Source organism: Podarcis liolepis (genome assembly GCF_965112155.1).
Source record: "Podarcis liolepis genome assembly, chromosome: 6".
Taxonomy (NCBI): Eukaryota; Metazoa; Chordata; class Lepidosauria; order Squamata; family Lacertidae; genus Podarcis; species Podarcis liolepis.
In genome coordinates, this window is record NC_139559.1 from 20,272,605 (window position 1) to 20,297,032 (window position 24,428).

Below are 24,428 nucleotides of genomic sequence, written 5' to 3' on the forward strand. Positions count from 1 at the left end.
AGGGAACCAGGCAGAGGGCCTTCTCAGTAGTGGCGCCCGCCCTGTAGAATGCCCTCCCACCAGATGTCAAAGAGAAAAATAACTACCAGACTTTTAGAAGACATCTGAAGGCAGCCTGGTTTAGGGAAGCTTTTAATGTTTAATAGGTTATTGTATTTTAGTGTTTTGTTGGAAGCCACCCAGAGTGGCTGGGGAAACCCAGCCAGATGGGCGGGGATATAAATAATAAATTATTATTATTATTATATATTGATATTGAGAAAACACCAGTCGTTGCCCACTAATTATGCCAATCTCAATCTCCATCCTCTGCCATTTTATTACTGTCTTTGTCCCTGCACTACTGTTTTGTGACTGGTGAGCTTCAGACCTGACCCTCTCAAGTGCTACCTAAGGTGTGGAAAGTTTGAGAACCCTTGCAGTAAACAATACTGGACTAGGTGGATCATTAGACAGTTTCCTGCATTCCTGTACTTTTAGTTGAATTATCCTGTAATATCCATGTACTGCTAAGCCAGTCCTGAACATCTGGACATGCTTACACAAGGAACAACTTGCAACCAGGACATTGTCACAGTTTGCATTTGGCAAGAAAGGGGGGACATTAACTCAGACGGAGACTGGGTTTTTTGGTGGTCAGGTATTTGTTTCTACAACACACACTGGTGCCATCATATCAAAATATAGCAGTGATTGTAAAAATAAATAGAGAGAGGAATATATCAAGATACTGTATATAAAACCAGGAATTGGATAACAATGTAAAATCTCTGAAATGCATCTGAAATCACTTAAGTCAAGTGCAAAAATAAGGAATGGGTGAATGGTGAGCCAGCGCTAAACATCTGTTCTGCAGACTTTAAACAAACAAGCAAAAAAAATCTAAAAAATAATGGGGAGGGAGGATTAACTGAATAATGAGTTTCTCTGTAATTCATCCACTGCACTGCAAACAAGGCTGCAGTCTGGTAACCTGCTTGCTTCTGAACAAATCTCACTGAATTTGTCAACATCTACAAGTTAAAGTCCATAGAATCAAGCAACACAATAATTTAATTTTTTAAAAAAATGTCCAGTAGCACCTTAGAAACCAACTAAGTTTGTTCTGGGTATAAGCTTTTGTGTGCATGCACACTTCTTCAAATACGAAAGCTTATACCCAGAACAAACTTAGTTGGTTTCTAAGGTGCTGCTGGACAATTTTTTAATTTATTTATTTATTTCGACTGTGTCAGACCAACACAGCTACCTACCTTAATTTTTTTGCTATAAGCTTGACTAATTTTCTTTTAAAGCAATCCAAATTGGTGGCCATCAAACTTGACTACCTCACTCAGGGACAAACAATCTTTCTGTAATATGTCACCCTGTGTGAGGCCAAAATTTGGCACCCTCGAAATGGATCTTATCAGTTATATGGATCTTCTCAATTTTACATCCTTTGGCTCAGCTCCCTGTGTGTGGGTACTGCCTAAGCCATCCTAAATCCGCTGCTGGCTCACTGCTAACCCCTAACTATAGATAAGCAAGATAAAAAGCACAAGTCCCATTCCCAATACTGTTCCTTGATGGATTCCACCGTCTACATTCAGCAAATTGTCTGTTCCTATTCTCTGCTTCTTGTTTCTTAACTTAATCCCTATGAGAACTTCTGCTCTTACTCTATAACTGCTAAGCCTTACTCCAGAAGAGACTTTGCTGAAGTACCTTGTCCAAAGCTTTCATAAGGGCATGTTCACAGCGGCGTAGCGTGAGTTGTCAGCACCCGGGGCAACGCAAGTAATTTGCGCCCCCTAACCCGGGGCAAGGCAAGTAATTTGCGCCCCCCCTAACCCCTAACCTGCGAGTTGCCGCTGGCGCTGCCGCCCAAACGACGCCGCTTGCCCGGAGGAGGGGGGCAGAGAGGCGAGGAAAATTCAACGGCCCAGCAGCTGCAGCAGCAGCGGCGGAGGCGGGGCTGTGAAGAGGGGCTGCCTGGCGCGTCCTCCGCGGCGAGCGCTGAGAGCCGCTGCCTGCCGGGCGCCTTCAGCCTGGACGCGCACACAGCTCGTCGGTTCCGCGAGACATGCGGCTCCGCTACAGCCTGCGCCCGAGGCTCTTCGGCGACTCCGGAGGCAGCGAGCGCGCCCCCCCAGATGTTGCGCCCGGTGCGACTGGCACCCGTGGCACCCCCCACGCTACGCCACTGCATGTTCACAGCACTACTTCAGAAAGCAGTGCAGTTGCCCCCCACCCCACCCTGCATTTCACAGCTCTTACCCCATTAAAGGGATGCAGGTGGCACTGTGGGTTAAACCACTGAGCCTAGGGCTTGCCAATCGGAAGGTTGGTGGTTCGAATCCCTGCAAACGGGGTGAGCTCCTGTTGCTCGGTCCCTGCTCCTGCCAACCTAGCAGTTCGAAAGCACATAAATAGGTACCACTCTGGCGGGAAGGTAAACAGCGTTTCCGTGCACTGCTCTCGTTCACCAGAAGCGGCTTAGTCATGCTGGCCACATGACCCGGAAGCTGTACAGCGGCTCCCTCGGTCAACAAAGCGAGATGAGCACCGCAACCCCAGAGTCAGACACGACTGGAACTAATGGTCAGGTGTCCCTTTACTTTTACCTTCACCCCCATTAAGGGTTCACATCAGCATGGCTTCATTAGGGTCAAAATCGTTTCTGCTTCTGTACACGCTAGGGAGCATTGACAGGCATTGATGTTTTTACCCTATACATAGGTATTTTCACCCCTTGGCTAGAGATGACTGAACATGAAGCTGGTTTGAGAAACAACTCAGCGAACAGTAGTATTTTATAATGAAGCAGAGAGAGAGAGAGAGAGAGAGAGAGAGAGAGAGAGAGAGAGAGAGAGAGAGAGAGAGATGCATTTTGGTCGTGTGAACAGGGATTGAAAACCCAGCGCTGGAAATGCAGTGAGCTCAGTGCAAACGGGAGTGTGAACCCAGCCAAAGAGGAAAGTGCCAACTCGGGGCTTGAGGACACTCCCAGAGACCTCTGAAGGCTTACCACGGTTACGCGTTTACGCAGGGAACGGTGCGTCCAACGGTCGCAGGGAACGGTGCACCAACGGTGCGTCCTGCGGTCCTGGCACTGTTGGTTGGTTGTTTGTTTGTTTTGTTCTTGGAGGCCTGAGAGGGCTCCAGTGCGACCCATACCCCAAGAGCGATCCAACCACTCCCGGGAAGAAATCGCAGCCTCGCACCCGTCCACTGGGCGAGGCTGAAGGTTGTTCGTGTGGCATCCACGCGCTCTGGGCGCGCGACGCACACTGGAACCGTTGGCTCTTCTCGCCCAAATGGAGACGAAGTGAAGCCCGGGAACCGACGTTGCCTGCCCCACCTGGGATGGCCGCCGTGCCTTTCTCCCTTTTCTGGAGCTTCTGGAGGGAGGGCCGGGGTCGGCGAAGGCGGCTGCCACCAGCACCTGCCTTGGCGAGAGCCAAGGGAAGAGGGAGCGCGGCCACTTTTGGAGAGGCAGGCAGAGCTACGCTCCCAGGCGGTGGGACGGCTTGAAGGCGCTGCTGCTGCCGCCGCCTTCGAGGAGGGCTTTGCGGTCTGTCGGCCAGCCAGGCTGCGGTTGGACGGGTGGGGGCAGGCAGAGAGGAGCCTCGGGGGCGGGGATCGAGGGACTCAAAAGCGCGTGCAGAGGCAGCGTGCGCGCAAGGCTGAGCCCGAGAGCAGGAGGTCTCCATCGCGGCACCGGCTTCTCCTGAGCTGCCCCGACGTGCCATGGCCTCGCTCCTCACCGCCGGCTTGCTGGGGCTTCTGCTGGTGCTTCTGCTGGTGCTGCTGCTGGCTTCTCGCTTCGGCAGAGCGCGGTGAGTGAGCGGTTGGGGTTCGCGGCGGCTTTCACCTGTTCTGGAGGAGGCGAGGTATGGGCTGAGGACGCAGGAGAGCGCCACTCGGCTTCGCTGGAGCTCGCCAGGTCTGGATGTGGGACATTTCTCCTGGGAGATTTATAAACATCTTACCTGCGAGGTCGCCTTAGACCCATGGATGCCCATTCAACTGCTTAAAACGGGCACTGTTACATGTGCCCCTTAATACTCCATCAACATTTGTAAGAAGACGGTATTTTAGGGTGACAGCGTGGCGGTCTACACTTTGGAACTCCCGGCTTATTGACACCAGGCAGGCGCCTTCACTGTACTCTTTGGCACCTGTTAGAAACATGTTTGTTTCAGCAAGCCTATCCAGGCATGTAGAATGTTGGCACGTGTCTTAGCCTAGTTTTTAGCTTATTTTTTATCTTAATTATTTTGGAATGCTTTAAATAACCTTTTATATATATATATATAAAAACTGCTTTCACTTATAATTTCATTGCTTTATTCTTTTTGTGAACTCCTTCGAGAGTTGCGTGTTTTCTCTTTCATTTTTTGCTTTTGTATATAATATATGTTTGCAGTATTGGGGTCCATAATGGAACAACGTGGCATAATAAAGTAAAAGGACATAAGGAAATACATAAAATGGGATTGTACCTGAGGCAGGATTGAAGAGGCAAATCAAAAAGTTGGTCTATTATTGAAGGGGGAGCCTTTAGTGTTGGTCATTCGTTTTGTATCTTTTTAAAATAATAATTTTAGTGTGTTTTAATGCTTTGATTGAACACCATTAGGATAGCTCAGCCAGCAGTGCATGAGACTCTTAATAATGCCATAATCTGTGGGTGCTGGATGTTACTCCTGTGTTTGCATGTGTTTTAACAGATATATCTATCATCTGAAGATAATGCTTAATTAATCTGATGAAGCTGCTCTGGTCTATGACAGTTTATGCCATAAACCAATCCGTCAGTCTTTACCATGTGGCAAGAGTCATCATTTGAGGATCCATAAACGTGCATGACAAAGTAACAAACAGTCTTGTGGTACCTTAAAGACTGTGATGAGGTGGGCTGTAGTCCACAAAAGCTTGTTCCATAATACTGTACAGTTGTTAGTCATTCAGATGCCACAGTACAGTGGTACCTCGAGTTACAGCTGCTTCAGGTTACAGACACTTCAGGTTACAGACTCCGCTAACCCAGAAATAGTACCTCAGGTTAAGAACTTTGCTTCAGGACGAGAACAGAAATCGTGCTCCGGCGGTGCGGCAGCAGCAGAAGGCCCTATTAGCTAAAGTGGTACCTCGGGTTAAGAACAGTTTCAGGTTAAGAACGGACCTCCAGAACGAATTAAGTTCTTAACCAGAGGTACCACTGTACTCTGTTGCTTTTGCTGCAACAGAGAAACAGGGCTACCCCTCCAGCATATGTGTGCTAGATTTATTTGCCGGCATGGAACCACCTAGAGAACTCAGTTTTATCGGTAGTATACAAATATAGGTTTGTGGATTTGCATCGCGGTCCAAATGTCATTTCCAAGTTTTCTAGATAATATGTACATTTGAGCCGCATTGTCTTCCTGGCCTGCATTTAGCATGTTAATGCATGCATGGAAATCGGATAGAGGCGCAAAGTTATGTAGGGTTGTAGTCAACTAAGTTTTATGCGGGATAGACCCATTGAAATTCATGGACCTAAGTTAGCCATGATCATAAATTCCATGGGTCTATGCTGAGTAGGACTAGCACTGAATAAAACCTTTTGAGTTTAAAATGCCCTGGAGTCCACTTTTATCTATAGAGGGCATCCCTATCCCATCCAGTTCCATTTCACACCTTGAAGCCAGGGATGTGTCCAACCACCAGCATAACAGACAGAAAGACCCTCTGCAAACCATTCGAAATATACCATAGTTGATAAATCTGCTGCATGCAAAGCATTATCAAGAGGGAAAGAAGCGATCTCTCTACTGCATGCTGTATATGATGGTGTCCTGTATTGTGGATTTATAGTAAGAAAGAACATGTAAAATAAATATTTGTTTACTCGGATAAGTGGAGGTTCTCTAGGGTCTTAGGAAAATGGTCTCCCCGAGCTGTTTCTTGATGTACATTTCAGCAAGCCTGCCAAGGATTAAGAGTATTCTTACCTATCCACAATTCTAAGAGCATTTTGTTCTGGAATTATGTGTCGAGGGAGCTTCTGGAATTTCCTTTCCTGATGCTTCCAAGGAAGCTCAGGGCAGGCAGATGCCAGAGAAGATTTAGATAGGGCAGTGGCGTAGCGTGGGTTGTCAGCACCCGGGGCAAGGCAAGTAATTTGCGCCCCCTAACCCATGGATTTTAGCAGGGGGCAGAGAGCTGCAAGTACGAGCGCGCGCCCCCCCATGTTGCGCCCGGTGTGGCTGGCCCCCCCTGCACCCTCCACGCTACGCCACTGAGATAGGGACATCTGTTTTCTTATGTTCCTCTGTAAAGTGCTATTTACATAGGTGGTACCATACAAATAAATAAAAATCATTTATTAAAACAACTCAAAATCTTAGGGCTCCTTTAAGACTCTTCCTTAGTTTTCTTGCAACAGGTTAACAACGTTAAACCCCTGGAAGAGTTTGCTATTACTATTTTCCTCCTCCACCACCACCTTCTTTAAGAAAATAGCTTTCAGGGTAATGGGCAGGCTAATGCACTTACAGTGCAATCTCTGCATGTATACTCAGAAATAATTCCCACGGAGTTCAATGAGACTTACTTCTGGGAAAGCATGTTTAACACAGAGCACACCCATTGAAATTAATGGCTCTAAGATAGTCATATTCATTAATTTCAGTGGTTCTACTCTAAGCAGGACTAGCATTGGCCACAACCCATAAACCATAATCCTCTTCATGTCTACTCTGTGGCAGGTCCAACCTAGTTCAGTGGAGTTTACTTCCAGGTTAACAGTGTAAGGCAGGGGTGCCCAAACTTCTTTCAAAGAGGGTCAGATTTGGTAAGGGAACATGTGTGAGGGCTGAGTGAAGTTGGGGTTTTTTAGGACTGAAGTAGTTGAGCTTTTTTTGGGATTTTACCCCAGGACATATACTGCCACAGGGGATGGATTAAACTGAACGGCAGGCCAGATTAGGCCTCCAAAACGGACTTTGGACATGCCTAGTGTAAGGGTGCAATTCTATATTCAGTAAGTCCTATTAAAGTGAATAAGACTTAATTCAGAGCAGACGTGGATATTGTTACTTCCCACCCAATTTTCAATCAGCTACCTGCACTTACTGAGGTCTTGATTTCCTTGGAATGAATAGCTTTATTTTATACAACCTGAGCATAGGAAGAAGGGTTCCCAGCATTAACGCTCTCATAGATCTTGCTTCCCCTTTGGGTTTTCAGTATAGCCCACAGTCCACCACAGAGCAGCAGCAGCTCACTCACAATTCTGGCTGTTGTTCTCCTATGTAGCAGTTGGGTGAGGAGTGTGGGGGGAAGGCCTACCCCAGGGGTCAGCAACCTTTTTCAGCAGTGGGCTGGTCCACCGTCCCTCCGACCATGTGGTGGGCCGGACTATATTTTGAAGGGGAAAAAATGAACGAATTCTTATGCCCCACAAATAACCCAGAGATGCATTTTAAATAAAAGGACACATTCTACTCATGTAAAAACACGCTGCTTCCTAGACCATGCGCAGGCCGGATTGAGAAGGCGATTGGGCCGCATCCGGCCCCCGGGCCTTAGGTTGCCTACCCCTGGCCTACCCATTGTTCTGTGGCACAGAGAAACTTCTTTGGTGGTGCTCAATTGAGGTACAGTCATACCTCATGTTACGTTTGCTTCCTGTTACGTTTTTTCAGGTTAAAATAAAAAATTCCTTCCAGTAGCACCTTAAAGACCAACTAAGTTAGTTCTTGGTATGAGCTTTCGTGTGCATGCACACTTCTTCAGATACAGTTTTTTCAGGTTGCGTCCTGCGGCGACCTGGAAGTACTGGAAAGGGTTACTTCCGGGTTTCACCACTCGCGCATGCGCAAACGCACAAAACGATGCCGCGCACATGCGCAGAAGTGGCAAATCGCAACCCACACGTGCACAGACGGGCTGCTGCGGGTTGTGTTCCTTTCATGTTGTGAACGGGTCTCCGGAACGGATCCTGTTCGCAACCAGAGGTACCACTGTACTTAACTGGGCAGCAAAGGCTGGTTTGGCAAGCTGCTTCTTATGCATTCTATCCTCACAAGTACAGGACTTGTTGAGAAGTCTGAGCTTTTAAAAGTATACATAACCGACTTAATGGGTATTATAAGGAAGAATCAGCCGGCGGCAGAAGACTATATGTTTTGAAAACACTGAAAGGAGAGGATCTGACCACACTCTTGCCGTGTGAATTTCACTTCAAGACTGAGCCAAGCTGTTCCTGCCCCATTCCTTGCCGTATGTGTGAGATTATCTGCTCAAAAGACGTTTGTGTTGGCAGTCAGCTTCTGCCATTGTCCCAGTGATCTGCTTAAGGAAGCCCCTAAGGCGAGAAGGGGAAATGCGGCCAGCTGTCTGCTAGCTCCACAAAACCAGCAAAAGAATTTACCAATGCAAACTGGGCAACACATCTCCCTTTTGCACAGGGCACCAGAAAAGCAGACAGCAGAGGTTGATGGGAGGATTAAGACATTTCCAGTTTGCACCTTGAAGTTCAAGGAAGGAGATGGCCAAACAACACAGGGGTTTAAGATACAATTTCACAACATTTATTTTCTTTTTTGTTTTATTGGAACAAAAAAAAAAATTGTTGGTGGTGTTTGTGTGGGGTTGTGCTTATGTGTGTGGGGGGTGAAAGGGTGTGTCTGTGCTTTAGTACTGAGGGAGGGAGGGTTAACTCTTTCTCTCCTGCCATTTTCCAAATCTAAATTACACCAACTCCATACCTGTTATTTGGTCTCACTGAGGGAAAACAGAGCAGAAATAAGAAAATAAATGGGGGGAATGTCTCCCCCCCTTTTTTAAAAAAAGAGTAATAGTCATGAAATGTAAAATCCTGTAAGCACATACAAAGTGCCTCTATGCACCAGTCCAACTCTTCAGAACTGTTTGTTAATCTTGGAATAAATTGAAATGTCCCAAACTAGTAGGACAAATAAAGAAGGAAGAAAGGGGGAGAACAGCTTTGCTTGCTAGATGCCCCGTAAAGCACTGTATTTTAGTATTTAGTCTTAGCGATCGTAGTATTATGATTTTAAATAAATTCTTGATGATGGTGATTTCTTGTTTTGAGTAGTTGTACATTGGTTTGAATATATTGTACAATTCGGTGTTGTTAATAAAGAGATACCATAGGCACACACACAAACATTGGCACAAAAGTGTCAAGTAACGGGTGGAGAACCTCCACATGTTGTTGGACTCAAACTCTCATTATCTGGACTCATTCCAGTCTGGATCTGACATAGAATTGGCCCTGGTCACTTTGATGGATGAGGTGAGGGAAGAGGATCTCTCAGCAGTTTTCTATATCATTGATGATGGTGTTCTTCTGGACCATCATTAAAAATTCAATAAACATACCTAAACTTTATTATTTACTGTTGCTGTTATAGAAAACTTTTTTTTTAATGCACTACTGGGGATGGACCTTGAGGGGAAAAAAAAATATTTACCCCATTTAGTTTTGTGGCACCTACCTTTTGGAATTCCTTCCCCTTGAATATTAGACAGGTACCATCTCTTTTTGTCTTTTTGGCCCCTGCTGAAGACCTTCCTCTTCAAACAAGCCTTTTAAGTTGAGATCTTTCCCTGTCTGCTTCTGCGTTAGAACTGTTTTTAATATATTAGAACTCTTTTAAATTTCTTTTTTAATAATAATGATGATGATGATGTGTTTGTTTTGCCACCCCAGTCTCCATGGGGAGGAAGGTTGGGATATAAATTTAATGATTTGATTATTTAGTTAATCAATAAGATGCTATTTCCATCTGCTAATAGCGTACAATGTCTGTCCATCGTATTTTCCCACTGACAGGACAGAATGTATTTCTTTGTAAATTGTCTTGTACAGTAGAAACTGGGGGTGGGTGGGGGAGACAGTTTATTTCAGGATTCTTGCGTTATTTGCTTTATTTTGTCTGGTAGCCAAAACCAGAAAACGCAGTGATTATGTAAAGTTGTGGCATGCCAATGTACAGGCGTTAATTCAAGCCATCGTATTTAATCAAAATAGGGAACTGAGAAACGGGCAGTTCGGTTCCCAGCATGTTTCTTGGGAAGTAAGTCAGTGGGTTTATTGTTAGGAAAATATGCAGTCTAAAATGATATATGAGTTGAGGGTCTAAACTATGGCTAAAAGGTTTGGGGCTTTGTCCTTTTTTGAGGACCCAACAGTGGTTTAGAAAATTGTGAATGTTTGGCGAAAGCAGACAATCTTCTTATTCTGTCAGTAATAAGAGCTGCAGGGCATGCGGTAATAGTAATAGTAATAGTAATAGTAATAGTAATAGTAATAATAATTTATTTATTCCCTGCCCATCTGACTGGGTTTCCCAGCTTTGAACATAAAAAACTTCTCTAAACAGGGCTGCCTTCAGATGTCTTTTAAAGTCTGGTAGTTGTGGTTCTCTTTGACATCTGGTGGGAGGGCATTCCACAGGGCAGGCACCACTACCGAGAAGGCTCTCAGCCTGGTTCCCTGTAACTTCACTTCCTGCAGTGAGGGAACCACCAGAAGGCCCTTGGAGCTGGACCTCAGTGTCCGGGCTGAACGATGGGGATTTGAGACTCCTTCGGGTAGTGATAAAGCGGGATATCAAATCCAAACTCTTCTTCTTCTTCTTCCTTGTGGCCTCTGGCTGTGGTCTTTTCCCATTTCAAGGATATAAAACTCAGCAATAAAAATCTAAACAGAGACAGATATGTTTGTGGGCATTGCTTTGGCCACGAGGATCTTGAGGCTTTGAATGTATTCTTTGATTTATCATATCATACCCTTCAACATTTCTCCTATGAAAATAGGGACGTCCCATTCCATAACGATAATTTTACTATTTATACCACACACATCTTACTGGGTTGCTCGAGCCACTCTGGGCAGCTTCCAACATATATAAAAGCACAATAAAACATTAACCATTAAAAAAAAAAAAACCTTCCCTATACTGGATTGCCTTCATATGGCTCGGGGGTCGGATGACTCCATACCTTCCAACATTGTTCCAAAGAAAATAGGGACATCCTAAGGAAAAGTGGGACATTCTAGGATCAAATCAGAATTTGGGATGGCTTCTCTAAATCAGGGACGTCCCTGGAAAATAGGAAGACTTGGAGGGTCTGTCATATTGATCTCCCACCCTTCCTTCTAAAGAAACCTGGAGTGGTGATTTGCATGCTTGGAAAGAGTAGCTCAGCTTGGCGTGATCTGAACTAGCCATACTCTAACCAAGCTAGACCTCTTTGATTTAGGAAAACCAGCCATGTCCAGTTCCTCATTTGGGATACGGAAATGCCCAGTGAGCCCACTGTTTCGTTAGATCCACTTCTTCTTTTTGGTCCTCTGAAAGAAACAGTTTGTGTTCACTTCCTACCCTCCAACATGTTGAGTCCCAAAACCAGGAGGCACATCTTCCCATCCATGCTCCTGCACAAGTTGCGTGACCTGTGTGAGATCATGAAGCCCAAATGAAGCACTTTATCCTGGGTCATGCTCTCACTGTGCCCAAAAGCGTGCATTTTGGGGGACTATGCAAGATTGCAGCCCTGAAAATAGGGTGAAATTTCAGCACAAAGTATTGAGAGGTCACGGCACCCAAAATGGTGGTTGTGCTCTTGTGGGGAGAAAAATGGAATGTCCTGTCAGTGTTTGTAAAAAGCAAAAAAAAGAAGGAAAGGGTTCTGACCTCCCTTTATCTTCTCAGTCTCCTTGTCGGCACAAAAAGAGTCCACGAGACTATCCTTGCAGAGTTTTATTCTTAAAAGTCCTTGTGCAAAACACGACTGAATAACTATACACACCAGCACCAACCAACCCAAACACCAGCCACAGCCCAAACTAACATTTCTCACTTATATATACAACTTGGTGCAGACCGCTGAGTCATGCTGACCCAGCTTTATTCGCATTAAAGAAACAGCGGCCATTTTAGCCGTGACACCCCTTCTGTTTCTTAAATGCGAAAAACCCCAACAGAAACAATACATTACAACAATACAACATTACATTATATACATAAACCCAGTTTTGTCATCAATTCATTATGGCATGTTGCTGGCAAAGGCTTGGTAAACAAATCAGCAATATTATCTTGTGACTGACAATACTCCAGTTCGATTACTCCATTCTGTACACAATCTCTCACATTCGCATGACGGATAGCAATATGTTTTGATGCGGATTTCATTATTTCTGAGCCTGCTAATGCAATGCACGATTGGCTATCTTCATACACTTGGATAGGCAAATCTACTTTACAGTCTAGATCTTTTAGTATCTGTATAAACCATACGATTTCATTGCATGCTAGCGACAGGCTCCCATATTCTGCCTCACAGGATGAGGTCGCAACAAATCCTTGTTTCTTTGACCTCCACCCAATTATGGAATTGGCAAACATCATAACCATTCCACTTGTAGATTTTCTAGTAGCTACACAGCTTCCCCAGTCCGCATCAACAAATACTTCTAGTTTTTCATCTTGTGTACTAGATATCTTTAAACATACATTTAACGTCCCCTTTAGATATCTGATAAGCCTTTTCAAAGCACACCAATCGGCAGTACTGGGTTTAGATACACGTTGACTCAGAACATTTGTAGCACATGCAATGTCTGGCCTTGACCACTGGCTTAAATACAACAGTGATCCTATTTTTGAGTGATACAACTCAGGCTGATCAAATTCATCATCACACACTGTCTTTGGGAAATCTGGTGTCATGGGAGTCTGAACTGGCTTGCAGTTTTCCATGCCAAACTGCTCTATTAAATGAAGAATTTTCTCTTTCTGACTCAATAGGAAGCTTCCATCAGCTTCCTGCCTTACTTCTACTCCCAAGTAATTGCTTACAGGCCCTAAGGCTTTAAGCTTAAACCTCTTTTCCAGTTGACTTGTGAGCTTCTGGATCTCATCTGTGGAACTCCCTGCCACAAGCAAATCATCAACAAAGACTAAGAGCATTAGATATTTGTTGCCTGTTCCCTTGGTGTACAGACATGGATCAGCCACACTCCTTTTAAAACCAAGTTTTACAAGGGCTTCATTTAAACACTGGTTCCAACACCTTCCACTTTGTTTGAGACCGTAAACAGCCTTTTTCAAACGCCAGACTGCACCATTCCCCTCTTCAAACCCAGGGGGTTGTCTCATTAACACTTCATGGTCTAAATTTGCATGCAGATATGCAGCATCAACATCAAAATGGTGCACTGCTAGTTGTCTTACAGCAGCACTGGAAAGCATTAAACGAAAAGTTTCACTCTTTACAGTGGGAGAAAACACTTCATCATAACTCTCCCCTTTAATCTGAGTGAACCCTCTGGCTACTAATCTGGCTCGAAAACGTGGTTCCCCAGATGCAAGGGTTTTCCTTTTGTAAACCCACTTGCATGACACCACTCTGCCACCAGGGGGTGGCATTATGACCTCAAACACTTTGTTACGTTTAAAAGAGTCCATTTCTTCTTTCATAGCTTGTTCCCACAAAGCACGTTCCCCAGGGGGTAAGTCTAAGACTTCATTATAACTTTGTGGTTCCACACAACTCACATTGCATACTCTCACTCCTCCTAGGGTCAAACGCTGAGGAGGTACACCCTTGTTTGAACGCTGGGAGCGCCTAGGCACAACTACTTCTTCTTCCCCCCTTATCTCTGGCTCTTCTTCCTCTTCCTCTAGAGAAGTATTATCTATTGCCACATCTTTTGGGGAAATCTGTGCCTCCTCCTCATTCTGCTCCTGTGTTGCCAATGGCTGAGAAGAAGCCTCTTCTCTTACTTGCAGGGGCAGTAGGCAATCAGGGTTGGCATGGATCGCAGTCCATCTGTCCTGGTCAGCGAAGTCTGCACTTCGTGACAGAACCATGCTTCCTGGGCGTAAATTGAAACGCCACCCTTTGCCATAGGACTGATATCCCACAAACCGCAGTTTCTGCGCTCTAGCGCCCCCTTTCTGACGCTGAGCTTTGGGAATGTTTACATGTGCCCAAGAACCCCAATTATGGAGCATTGTCCACTCTGGTTCTTTACCAAACAACACACGATATGGTATATCTTTTATAGAGCTAGACCAGGTTCTATTAATCAAAAAGTTCGCTGTCAGAAAAGCCTCACCCCACAGCCTATGGTTGTGACCCAATCCTGCATCCACTAGCAGGCAGTCCTTTACTGACTGTATCACAGCCCCATGTCTTTCACACAGACCATTTTCAGCAGGGCTATAAGGGTTAGTCAAACGGTGAGTGATCCCCTTACGTCGCAACCATGCCCCAAATTGTTTGTTCAGAAATTCTCCACCCCTATCTGTTTGCAGCTGCACAACAGGCCGAGTGAAGAGCTTTTCAGCTTGGGCAACCCATTCTCTGAATGTGGGGAAACACTCAGATTTCTGCTTTAACAAAAACAGCCAACTAAAACGTGATTTATCATCTATTACCAGAAAAGCATATCTGGCGCCCCCTTCAGTCTTCTGTGGAAAAGGGCCTATCACGTCACAATGGACAAGTTCTAAAACCTCTTTAGATACTCTGTCGCTTTTAGAAGCCACAGGCTTCCTCTTAGATTTGACCATTTTACATACATTGCAATCTAGGAAACAGTTACAGCTATTTACTTTTAGGTTCTTGCACACCTTTTGCATTTCTGAAAGCACACGGAAATTGGCGTGACCCAGTTTTCTGTGCAGTTGATGTACACACCCCTTATGAACTGGCAAATTATCCTGAACCACCTGGGCTGCTTTAACAGGCTTGTCCTGCATTACATATAACCCATTTTCCAACTTTGCATGGCCACATACCTGAGTTCCATACTTTATCAGACAGCCATCCTGCGTGAACTTAACACTATACCCTGCATTAATCAAACAGCTTACAGACAGTAAACAATAGTCCAAACTGCTGACAAACAGAGTCTCTGGTAGAGTAGTGTTCAAGCACTGCAGGAAACATGTTCCCTGGCCATCAATCTTGCTTCTACGACCATCAGCAAGATAGATTGAGTCTTTTCCATCAGCTGGCTTCTCCAGGGTCTTAAAGTCCTCCCGACTATTGCAGATAATCCTGCTGCTGCCAGAGTCCAGCAACCACGTTCCTCGAGGTATCTTCCTCTCCTCCCGAGAAAATGCAGACACAAACTGAGCAGAACGCGTGTTCTTCTTCCCTGAAGAGAACCCCTTCTGCTTACGTTTCTGTGTCGATTGCTGTCTCTGCTCCATGTCGTCTCCTGGAAGTCTTGCCCTGCATTGACGTTGGAGATGCCCGGGTTGGTTGCATCTATAGCACCTCCTCACCGCCATGGCCAAGTCCAAACCTTGGCGTTGCTCCATTGGCAGATTCTGCTGCTGGCCCCCTCGACTGTAACGCCTCCGTTCTTGGAGTTCAGCCTGTCTATCTGACCTTCTTTCTGCTTCTTCGGTCAATCTGCCAACCACATACTCAAGGGTCAGATCTCGGGGACGCATACTCTCCATGCTGTTAATCACGGGCAACCAGCTTTCAGGCAAACTCGAAAGGATAATGTAGGTTTGGTCAGTCTCATCATAACGCTTACCTCTCTGCTGTAGTTGAAGAAACAGAGATTTCAGCGTTTGAAGATGAGTTGCCAAACTCTCACCTTCTTTCATAACAGTCCTGAACAGCCTTCTGGTCAGAGAAATGATAGTTCCAGCAGTTTCTCTGACATGCATTGCCCTTAATAAATTCCAGCACTCAAACGCTGTGCTGGAATTTGCTACATGCAATAACTGAGAGTTGCTCAAACACAGCATAATTTGGGCACGGGCCCTTTCATCTAGCCGTTTTTTCTCAGCAGTGTCCCGTCTCAAAACCTCAGTTTCAACACAGTCCCATAGTCCATCTCTCCTTAACAACTGCTGCATTTTAATTGACCAACTCAGCCAGTTGCTCTCTGAGAGAAGTTCAAAAGGGATGCCTCCCCCAATATTTACAACTTGGGAAGACTGGAAATCTGCCATCTCTGCTGGTGCTTGCTGAGCCCCTTCTGTGGGGCCTCCAGCAATCTCTCCTGACTCTCTCTTTAGAGTCCAACTGGATGGTCCTGGCTGGCACTCACCGGCTTCTAGCTGCTGCCTCTGTTGACCCTCAGGTCCCGCCTGGCTCTGCAACTGGTGTAGCCGCTCTGTGAGTCGCCTACTGTGGTACGTAAGCTAAGCTATTGGTTAGCAGCAGAATCCTGTGTGGCCTGCTGGTTTTGGCTAACAGAAAAGTAGATTTCCATTCCTCTTAAGCCTTTTATTAATTCAACTAATCACTGTGATTTAAGACATAGGTAAACAATTGAGATTGGGTTGCAGTATCAGCATGGGACTCTCGCAGAGGAAAATGATAATCACTCTCCCATTTGAACACAGACAGCATGCTGGGACGCGGGTGGCGCTGTGGGTTAAACCACAGAGCCTATGGCTTGCCGATCAGAAGGTCGGCGATTCGAATCCCTGCGATGGAGTGAGCTCGTTGCTCAGTCCCTGCTCCTGCCAACCTAGCAGTTCGAAAGCACGTCAAAGTGCAAGTAGATAAATAGGTACCGCTCTGGTGGGAAGGTAAACGTTTCCGTGCGCTGCTCTGGTTTTCCAGAAGCGGCTTAGTCATGCTGGCCACATGACCCGGAAGCTGTACGCTGGCTCCCTCGGCCAATAAAGCGAGATGAGTGCCGCAACCCCAGAATCGTTCACGATTGGACCTACTGGTCAGGGGTCCCTTTACCTTTTAAAACAATTGAGATTGGGTTGCAGTATCAGCACGGGCCTCTCGCAGAGAAAAAGGATAACCACTCCCCCATTTAAACACAGACAGCATGTGCATTACTTGATTTCATTACATGTGATTACTGTGTGTCTGAAAGGTGAGCACAAAAAGCATTGTGTGAGAGAGCAAATGCGACTTCTGCCTGGGGTGTTAATATCTGTGACACTGCAGATGACCTTCAATTAAGGTGGCCATTAATGAATTACCAAAAAATTATTATAAATCATTAGAAAATTATATAAAATAGAAAATTTATAAAGAAAAAAAGGAAGAAATAAAGAAGTAACAGATAAGAAAAAAAGAAATCAAATTTTAAAAAAAGACAAAGTTATTTACATAGTAAAAGTACTCATCGGCACAATCCTTCCCATCCTTCTCATTAAACTGTTTGATATAACATTCTTTTTTCACAGGTTTACATTGTTTAAAATAATTTCTTTCTGCTTTGTATACATTCCTCTGATCTTTTTCTTTATAAATATCACTCAATTTCTGCTAATATGGAGCTATTTGTACAATAAAGTTTTACAAAATTCTTAAATATTATCCATTCTCTAGTTTTGTTTTGTTTGTTTTTTTGTTTCGATATTCCTCTAACTGATCCTGTCAGTTTTGCTAATTGTAGATATTCTAACATGAGTATCTGCCAATCTGTAAACTCTGGTTGCGTTTCATTCTTCCACTTCCTTGCTATAAGGGTTCTAGCTGTTGTTATACCATACATAAACAATGTTCTTATATATTTTTTTTAATTTCTGGTATACCAAGTAGGAAAATCTCGGGGGGGGGGGGTTGAAGGTGATTTTAAATAGTTTCTTAAACTCGTTATAAATATCATTCCTATTTTTTGTATCTCCTATTTTTTGCATCTCCAACAGGTTGATGTTTTCCCTTTACACAGCAAGCTTTTTGGGAGTAAGATGCCATCTATATACCATTTTCATAGTGTTTTCCCTGAGATTATAGCATGTTGCGAATTTAATGTCTGTTGTCCATAATCTCTCCCATTGCTCCATAAGTATATTATGCCCAAAGTCCCACGCCCATTTAACCATAACTGCTTTAACTTATTCCTCTTTTGTTTCCCATTCCAGAAGATACTCATACACTTGTGAAATATTTTCCTTTTTGTTAAATATTAATTCTCTTTCGAATCTAGATGTTTCCTTTGCAATTACTTGTTTTGAATCTATAGTTAATCTTTGATGTAGCTGGAAATATTGTAGCCAATCTGTTAGCAAGTTTTTAATTTCCTCATATTTCTTCAATGTTGGTTTATCCTTATCTACTTCCAAGACTGATCTGTATGTCAGCCATTCTCCTTTCATGTTTCTATTTTTAACTGCCATGACTTCTGTGGGTGAGGTCCACAGGGGTATCTTTGGCTCCAATATTCCTTTGTAGTTAATCCATATTTTGTACTGTATAATGATTTCCTTATCACATGGCTCAAAAATCCCCTGTGGACTTTCACTTTGTCGTATACTAAATGCGCGTGCCAGCCATACCTATTATTGTGGCCTTCTAGATATAACACGTCAGTTTCTTTTAATGCAATCCACTCTTTTATCCATTGCATTCCTGCAGCCGCGTGATATAATTAGTGTGGGTTGTCAGCACCCGGGGCAAGGCAAGTAATTTGCGCCCCCTAACCCGTGGATTTGCGCCCCCTAACCCTAACCTCCAGATGTTGCGCCCAGTGCGGCCGGGCCCCCCTGCACCCCCCACGCTACGCCACTGAACTAGAAATATCATCCATCAGTTTGTTCCCGCAGTGCTAAATGCTGATAGGCATATTCAAAGCCTCCATTCTCCCTTCTTTGTGGTCTGTTTCTTTAAATAAATCATAGAACCACTGAATTGTAGTGTTGGAGGAGACCACAAGGGTCACCTACTCTAATACCCGCAGTGCAGGAATCCTTCGCCCAGCGTGAGGCTTGGACCCACGACCCTGAGATTAAGAGTCTCATGTTGTGCCGACTGAGCTATTCCAGCAGACTGGTTGGACCAGAAAACCCTTCAAAGAGAGAAATCTTTCAAATAAAGGACTGTCTTTTTATTCAGAATAATTGTCACAGACAGGAGGAATACGGATATAGAATGCTTCACCTACGGGTTTATAAATCATTCAACGTGTCAGGATGAATAGATGTCATTAATATCGCAGTTGTTGTACAGTCATACCTTGGGTTGAATATGCTTCATGTTGAGCGCGTTCGAGTTGCGCTCCGTGGCAACTCAGAAGTAACGGAGCACATTACTTCTGGGTTTCGCCACTCGCGCATGCGCAGGCACTCAAAATGACGCCATGTGCATGCGCATAAGCGGGAAAAGCAACACGCACATGCACAGACATGCCGTCGCTAGTTATGTTTGCTTCTGGGTGTGAACAGGGCTCCGGAACGGATCCCGTTCGCATCCCGAGGTACCACTGTATAAGGGAGTTTGGAATGCTAATGATAAGAGTTTGGAATGATTAAATGCCAATATAGTTAATAGTTTCCATATTGGTCTTATTTCCAGGCGACCGGGGGAACCTCCACTTGACAAAGGTTTCATTCCTTGGCTTGGCCATGCACTGGAATTTGGCAAAGATGCCGCCAAGTTCATGACTGACATGAGGAAGAAGCATGGGGATATTTACACAGTGAGTACCAAGTCCTCTGCGTGAGTCACCTTAGCATTTAATTTTACATTATTGTTTTTTGAAGGTGATGAATGGGTGCTACCATGACTCAGGCCCTGGTCTCCTGCTCGCCACATCACCAGTGCTGTTGGTCAGAGGATGTGCCTGTAGCAGGGCAGGAGATTAGCAGCATTTAGCAGAGAGATGCTAAGACAAATGTCACCAATATGGGGTCTGTGGACACAATAACACCCTTGGGGGGGGGCCTAAAAGGCCTCTGATCCTCTACTCACCCACTAACTGCCCCTCTTCGTCATGAGTGGTGAAGATATTTACCTTTTTATCCCTTGAGTACATAAAGCTGAAGGAGGAAGTTGGTAGGGTGACACACATTCCCTCTTTCTCTTTCGATTGTATGTGCTTTAGTTCAGATTAATTCTACTGGGTCCAACTTTTACCCAAATTACTTAGGATATGTGCATGCACTTTCTCTTTCTGTGTCTCCATGTGTGTGCACTGTGTGTGTGATCTAGGGAGTAAGGAAGAAAGTGACCAGAGAACAGGTGTCTCACTCACAAATCTAAATGTGCCCATAGGCCTAAAAAGATGGGTGAGCCCTGTGCTACGGGCTGGGGATAAGCAGTGAAGTGTTGCCTAACAGAGCTGTGTGTGCCCGGTGGCCAGTCCAGCACCCCTGAAGCTGCTGCGGTGGATCACACTGTCCCACCATCAGTGTTGAAGTAAGATTTCAATGCCTGCCCAGTTGAGTTTGAGAAGAGCACTACAGTGGTACCCCGCAAGACGAATGCCTCGCAAGACGGAAAACCCGCTAGACGAAAGGGTTTTCCGTTTTGGAGGCACTTCGCAAAACGAATTTCCCTATGGGCTTGCTTCGCAAGACGAAAGCCCATAGGGAAATCTCCGGGACAGCGGGGAAGCGCAGCGCTTCTTCCCCACTGTCCTCGGACCTCCTCCAAAGGCTGGCGGTGGGGCAGAAAGCCCTTCTCCCCGCGCCAGCCTTCGGAAGGTTCTTCTGAAGGCTGGCGGTGGGGCGGAAAGCCCTTCTCCCCGCGCCAGCCTTCGGAAGGCTCCTCCGAAGGCTGGCGGTGGGGCGGAAAGCCCTTCTCCCCGCGCCAGCCTTCGGAAGGCTCCTCCGAAGGCTGGCGGTGGGGAGAAAAGCCCTTCTCCCCGCGCCAGCCTTCGGAAGGCTGCTCCGAAGGCTGGCGGTGGGGCGGAAAGCCCTTCTCCCCACGCCAGCCTTCGGATGGCTGTCCTGAAGACTTGCGGTGGGAAGAGGGTTTTCCTTCCCACCGCCAACATTCAGAATGCTGTTCTGAATGTTGGTGGTGGAGAGGAAAAACCCTCCTCCCACCGCAAGCTCCGGGAACAGAAGAGAAGCGCTGCGCCCCTTCCCCTCTGTTCCCGTACCTGTCCTGAAGGCTTGCGGTGGGGAGAAAAGCCCTTCTCCGCACCGCCAGCCTGGCAAGCGGTTTCCATAGGAACACATTAATTGATTTTCAATGCATTCCTATGGGAAACCGTGCTTCGCAAGACAAAAAACTCGCAAGAAGAAAAAACTTGCGGAACGAATTAATTTCGTCTTGCGAGGCACCACTGTAACTCTATCTTGTCCTTTGCCTTGGGCATCTCAGTGTCTTGAGCCATTCCTGAACTGTTGACAACTTGAGACCCTAGTTTTGTAGGAGAAGCCCAGAATTCCTTTGAGTCCTGTGAAGCAGGTGATCCCAGAAAGCTGGTCTAAATTTAGAAAAAAATTCCTAGATCTTCTGCTCTCCCTCACTCTCAATAACCAGTCTCCCATTTCTCTCTATGCTTTCATTCTGCTCTTAGTACTTTACTAACAGACCAATCCAACTCTGACACTGGGTTGTGGGGCATTTGGATCGAGTGGAGGTGTCTGTCCACCCAGCTGAACCAGACCTCTCATTTGCCCAGCTCCACTTGGTTCTGAAATGAGAGGTCTGCTGGCACTATCTCCACCCAGTGGAAAGCCCTGATGGGTGGGTAGGTGGGTAGGGCTGAGCTGGCCCAGGATCTGCTGGATCCCAAGCTGATCTCGTTGCTATCACCAGCCAGCATAAGGCCCATTCACAACCCAAATGCACTGTATGTAGTGCTGTTTTTCTAGAAAAAGAGGCGCAGGAACTCACCATGAACACCTCCCTTGTTCTCTTATAACGGTGCCCTCCTGAGAGGTGCCGGAACTGAGTTCTGGCGAGTTCCAGTTGAAGAAAAAGCCCTGATTGTATCCCAAGAGCCAATTTCACACTCCAAAAAGCAAGAGAGAATGCAGCTGCTGTGCTTTCAATTCTCCTGTGCCTCTTCCACTTCTTTCGTGCCTGTGCCTGCAAACAAAATTCTTCTTTTGCCTCACGGGAGATGAAGGTGGGTGATGAGATAGTTGAAGCAATGGGGTGGGACAAGGCAAAGCAGCTGCATCCTGTCTTGCAGCTTTTCAAAAGCCAGGCACCATCTCTAGATGATGACCAAGCAACCTGAAGTGTGAGAAGCTTTGTGTACAAAATAGTCTACACAGGGATAGCTTTTATGTGATCTTCCCTTTACAGGTCACAGAGCAGCGTCAGTTTTACATAATGACACAGTGCCTTCATGTTTAGACAGCTCATCTGTACAGCCTCCTGTTGCTCAATACATAATTCTTCAGAGAGAGAAATAAACTTGTAGGGAGATCTTGCACTATTAGGGAACACCAGCCGTTCTTGCTGACCCACAGCCTTCTTCTCTTCAAGCATTGCTTCAAGGGAAACCCATGGCGACAGCTCTGTGCACAGGAATCAGTGAACAAAGTTATGACACAGTTTTACCATTTGGGAAACCCTTGAAATTTATTCATTGTAGTGCAGAGGTAGTTAACCCCTTTCCAGCCTGGGGTTTTCACTCTGGGCTGGCCAACTCTCCGAAGGCCACTTGTGAGTGGTGGTTGCGGGTGCCTTTGCCACTGAAAACATGCTCTGGCCAGAATGCATGGCGCCACCGCACATACAGCTCATATAAACCCACATGAAAGCACACACATGCACCAGAATTGTAACAGGCACCAAAGGCAGATCAAAAGTCTTCCTCTGTGACATTATCTAACACAGACACGCAGACCACCCACATGTCACACAGACAGGAACATGCCACACTGTTGTGCGATGTGCTGCTGGTCTTTTGTTGTTGTTTTTTTAATCATTTTTATTAAATTTTCCACTTTAACAATCCAAGCAAATCACATCAAATATTCCAAATTATACATATACATATGAAATAATCCAAATATTCTGCCAAATTATAATTTTTTTAATAGGACTTCCCATGCTTCAAGTTTGGAGGGTTCTGATAATCTCATACTTCTACTGCTTTTCATAGTCATTTCCAATATTTCCTCTAATTCTTCCTGTTGTTAACCTTCCTTCTTTCACGGCCTCTGAGTTCTTCCCACAAGCGAGCTGAAACAAGCAATGATGTGTTTCTGTGTGGATTTTATGTCTATGATTCCCCTCTATAAGTTTGCAGCATCTTCTCACACGCTGGTGAATCAATCCAAAGGACTTTTCGCTGCTGGCAGCCACCATCTTCACTCAGTTCCAATGAAATCAAGTCTAAGCGTCTGCTCATTAATTTTCCTACACCGGTTGCATCAAACATTAGCCTTTCCGAGGGAGATTTACCAAATCAAACTGGAAATACAAATATTGAAGGTTCACCTCCCCCTATGGCTATTTGTAATTCTGCAGCTCGGTCTTGACTTCCATCATGGCGGATTTCCAAATTTAAAAGTGCGACACAGCTCCTACACAGATTCTAGGAAACTGTCCAAAGATTTTTAACATCTCTCCAGTGGCTAATGAGATCCTTCTTCTGTCTAATATCAAGAAATTGGAGAATCTTTTATCCTCTTCCAAGCAAATCAAAGACCAAAAGCCTTAATTATATAATATTCTGATGTGCTGCTGGTCTTGGTGGAGAGGTTAGGTTTAAATCTTTCTACCAAGCTCAGTGCTGCATTTGGGGAGATCTCTGCATCTCAGCACGGGATTGAGGTTCTAAACCTCTCCATCAAGCCCAGTGCTGACCTGGGAGAGGGGAATCGTCACCAGAGTAGTCTCTGGAGAGCAGTGACAGATATTTTCCCACCCATCACAACGCGATGCAGGGAGAAGAGGACCAGTGCTGTGATGGGGAAGAACATGGGGCTGATAGGAACCATATTGGCTCATTTAAGAACCTTCCCAAGAGGGAATAATGGAAAGTTTGCTATGCAGCTGTTTCATTGCTGGTGCTATAAATATATGGCACCTAATTGCATTTGCTTTTATTTCTTGGGGGCTTGCAATGCTACTGGTTAAACATGGATTTGGAAAGCAATTGTATGACACATTTATTTCTAGGGCCACATTTATATTTTCACTTCCTTTACGCACAAGTTTCGTATTTTCGTGATTTGCTTGGCTTGTTTGTATTTCAGGTTCAAGCTGCAGGGAAATTTGTCACCATTTTACTGGACCCCCATTCCTACGAAGCAGTGCTTTGGGAGTCACGTTCCAAGCTGGACTTTGGCCAATATGCCCGCATTTTAATGGACCGAATGTTTGAAGTCAAGCTGCCGGATTACGACCCTAACGCGGAAAAGGTCATGATGAGAATGTAGGTGCCTTTCTTACATGAACAGTGCTTGCAAAAGCCAAGCCGCCGTACCATGGACCATCTATTTATTTGTTCAATTTGTGTTCCACCATTCCTCCAAGGAGCTCAAGGTGGTGACCCCCTCCCCATTTTATCCTCACAACAACCCTGTGAGGTTAGGCTGAGCAGCAACACTTGGCCTAATGTCATCCAGTGAGCTGGCTTGGCCTAAAGGGACTTGGCATCCAACATCATAGAAGGGACAACAAGGGTCCTCTATAGATAAAGTCAAGGTAAAGGGACCCCTGACCATTCGGTCCAGTCGTGACCGACTCTGGGGTTGTGGTGCTCATCTCGCTCTATAGGCTGAGGG

The 24,428-nt window shown here is 45.4% G+C and overlaps 1 protein-coding gene across 3 annotated transcripts in view; it reads left to right on the forward strand.

The window, feature by feature from the left end:
- The first annotated feature begins 2,976 nt into the window (after positions 1-2,976).
- PTGIS (prostaglandin I2 synthase) overlaps positions 2,977-24,428 on the forward strand; it is a 46,708-nt gene continuing 25,256 nt past the window's right edge. Inside the window, exons 1-3 of one of the 3 annotated variants that reach the window (XM_083508132.1) lie at positions 2,977-3,821; positions 19,303-19,426; positions 23,898-24,076. In XM_083508132.1, coding sequence (XP_083364258.1) covers positions 3,733-3,821; positions 19,303-19,426; positions 23,898-24,076 — 392 coding nt within the window. In that variant the 5' untranslated portion in view covers positions 2,977-3,732. Of the gene's footprint in view, positions 3,822-4,162; positions 4,201-19,302; positions 19,427-23,897; positions 24,077-24,428 lie in introns of those variants that run through there. The other 2 variants (XM_083508134.1, XM_083508133.1) reach the window with 2 other exon arrangements.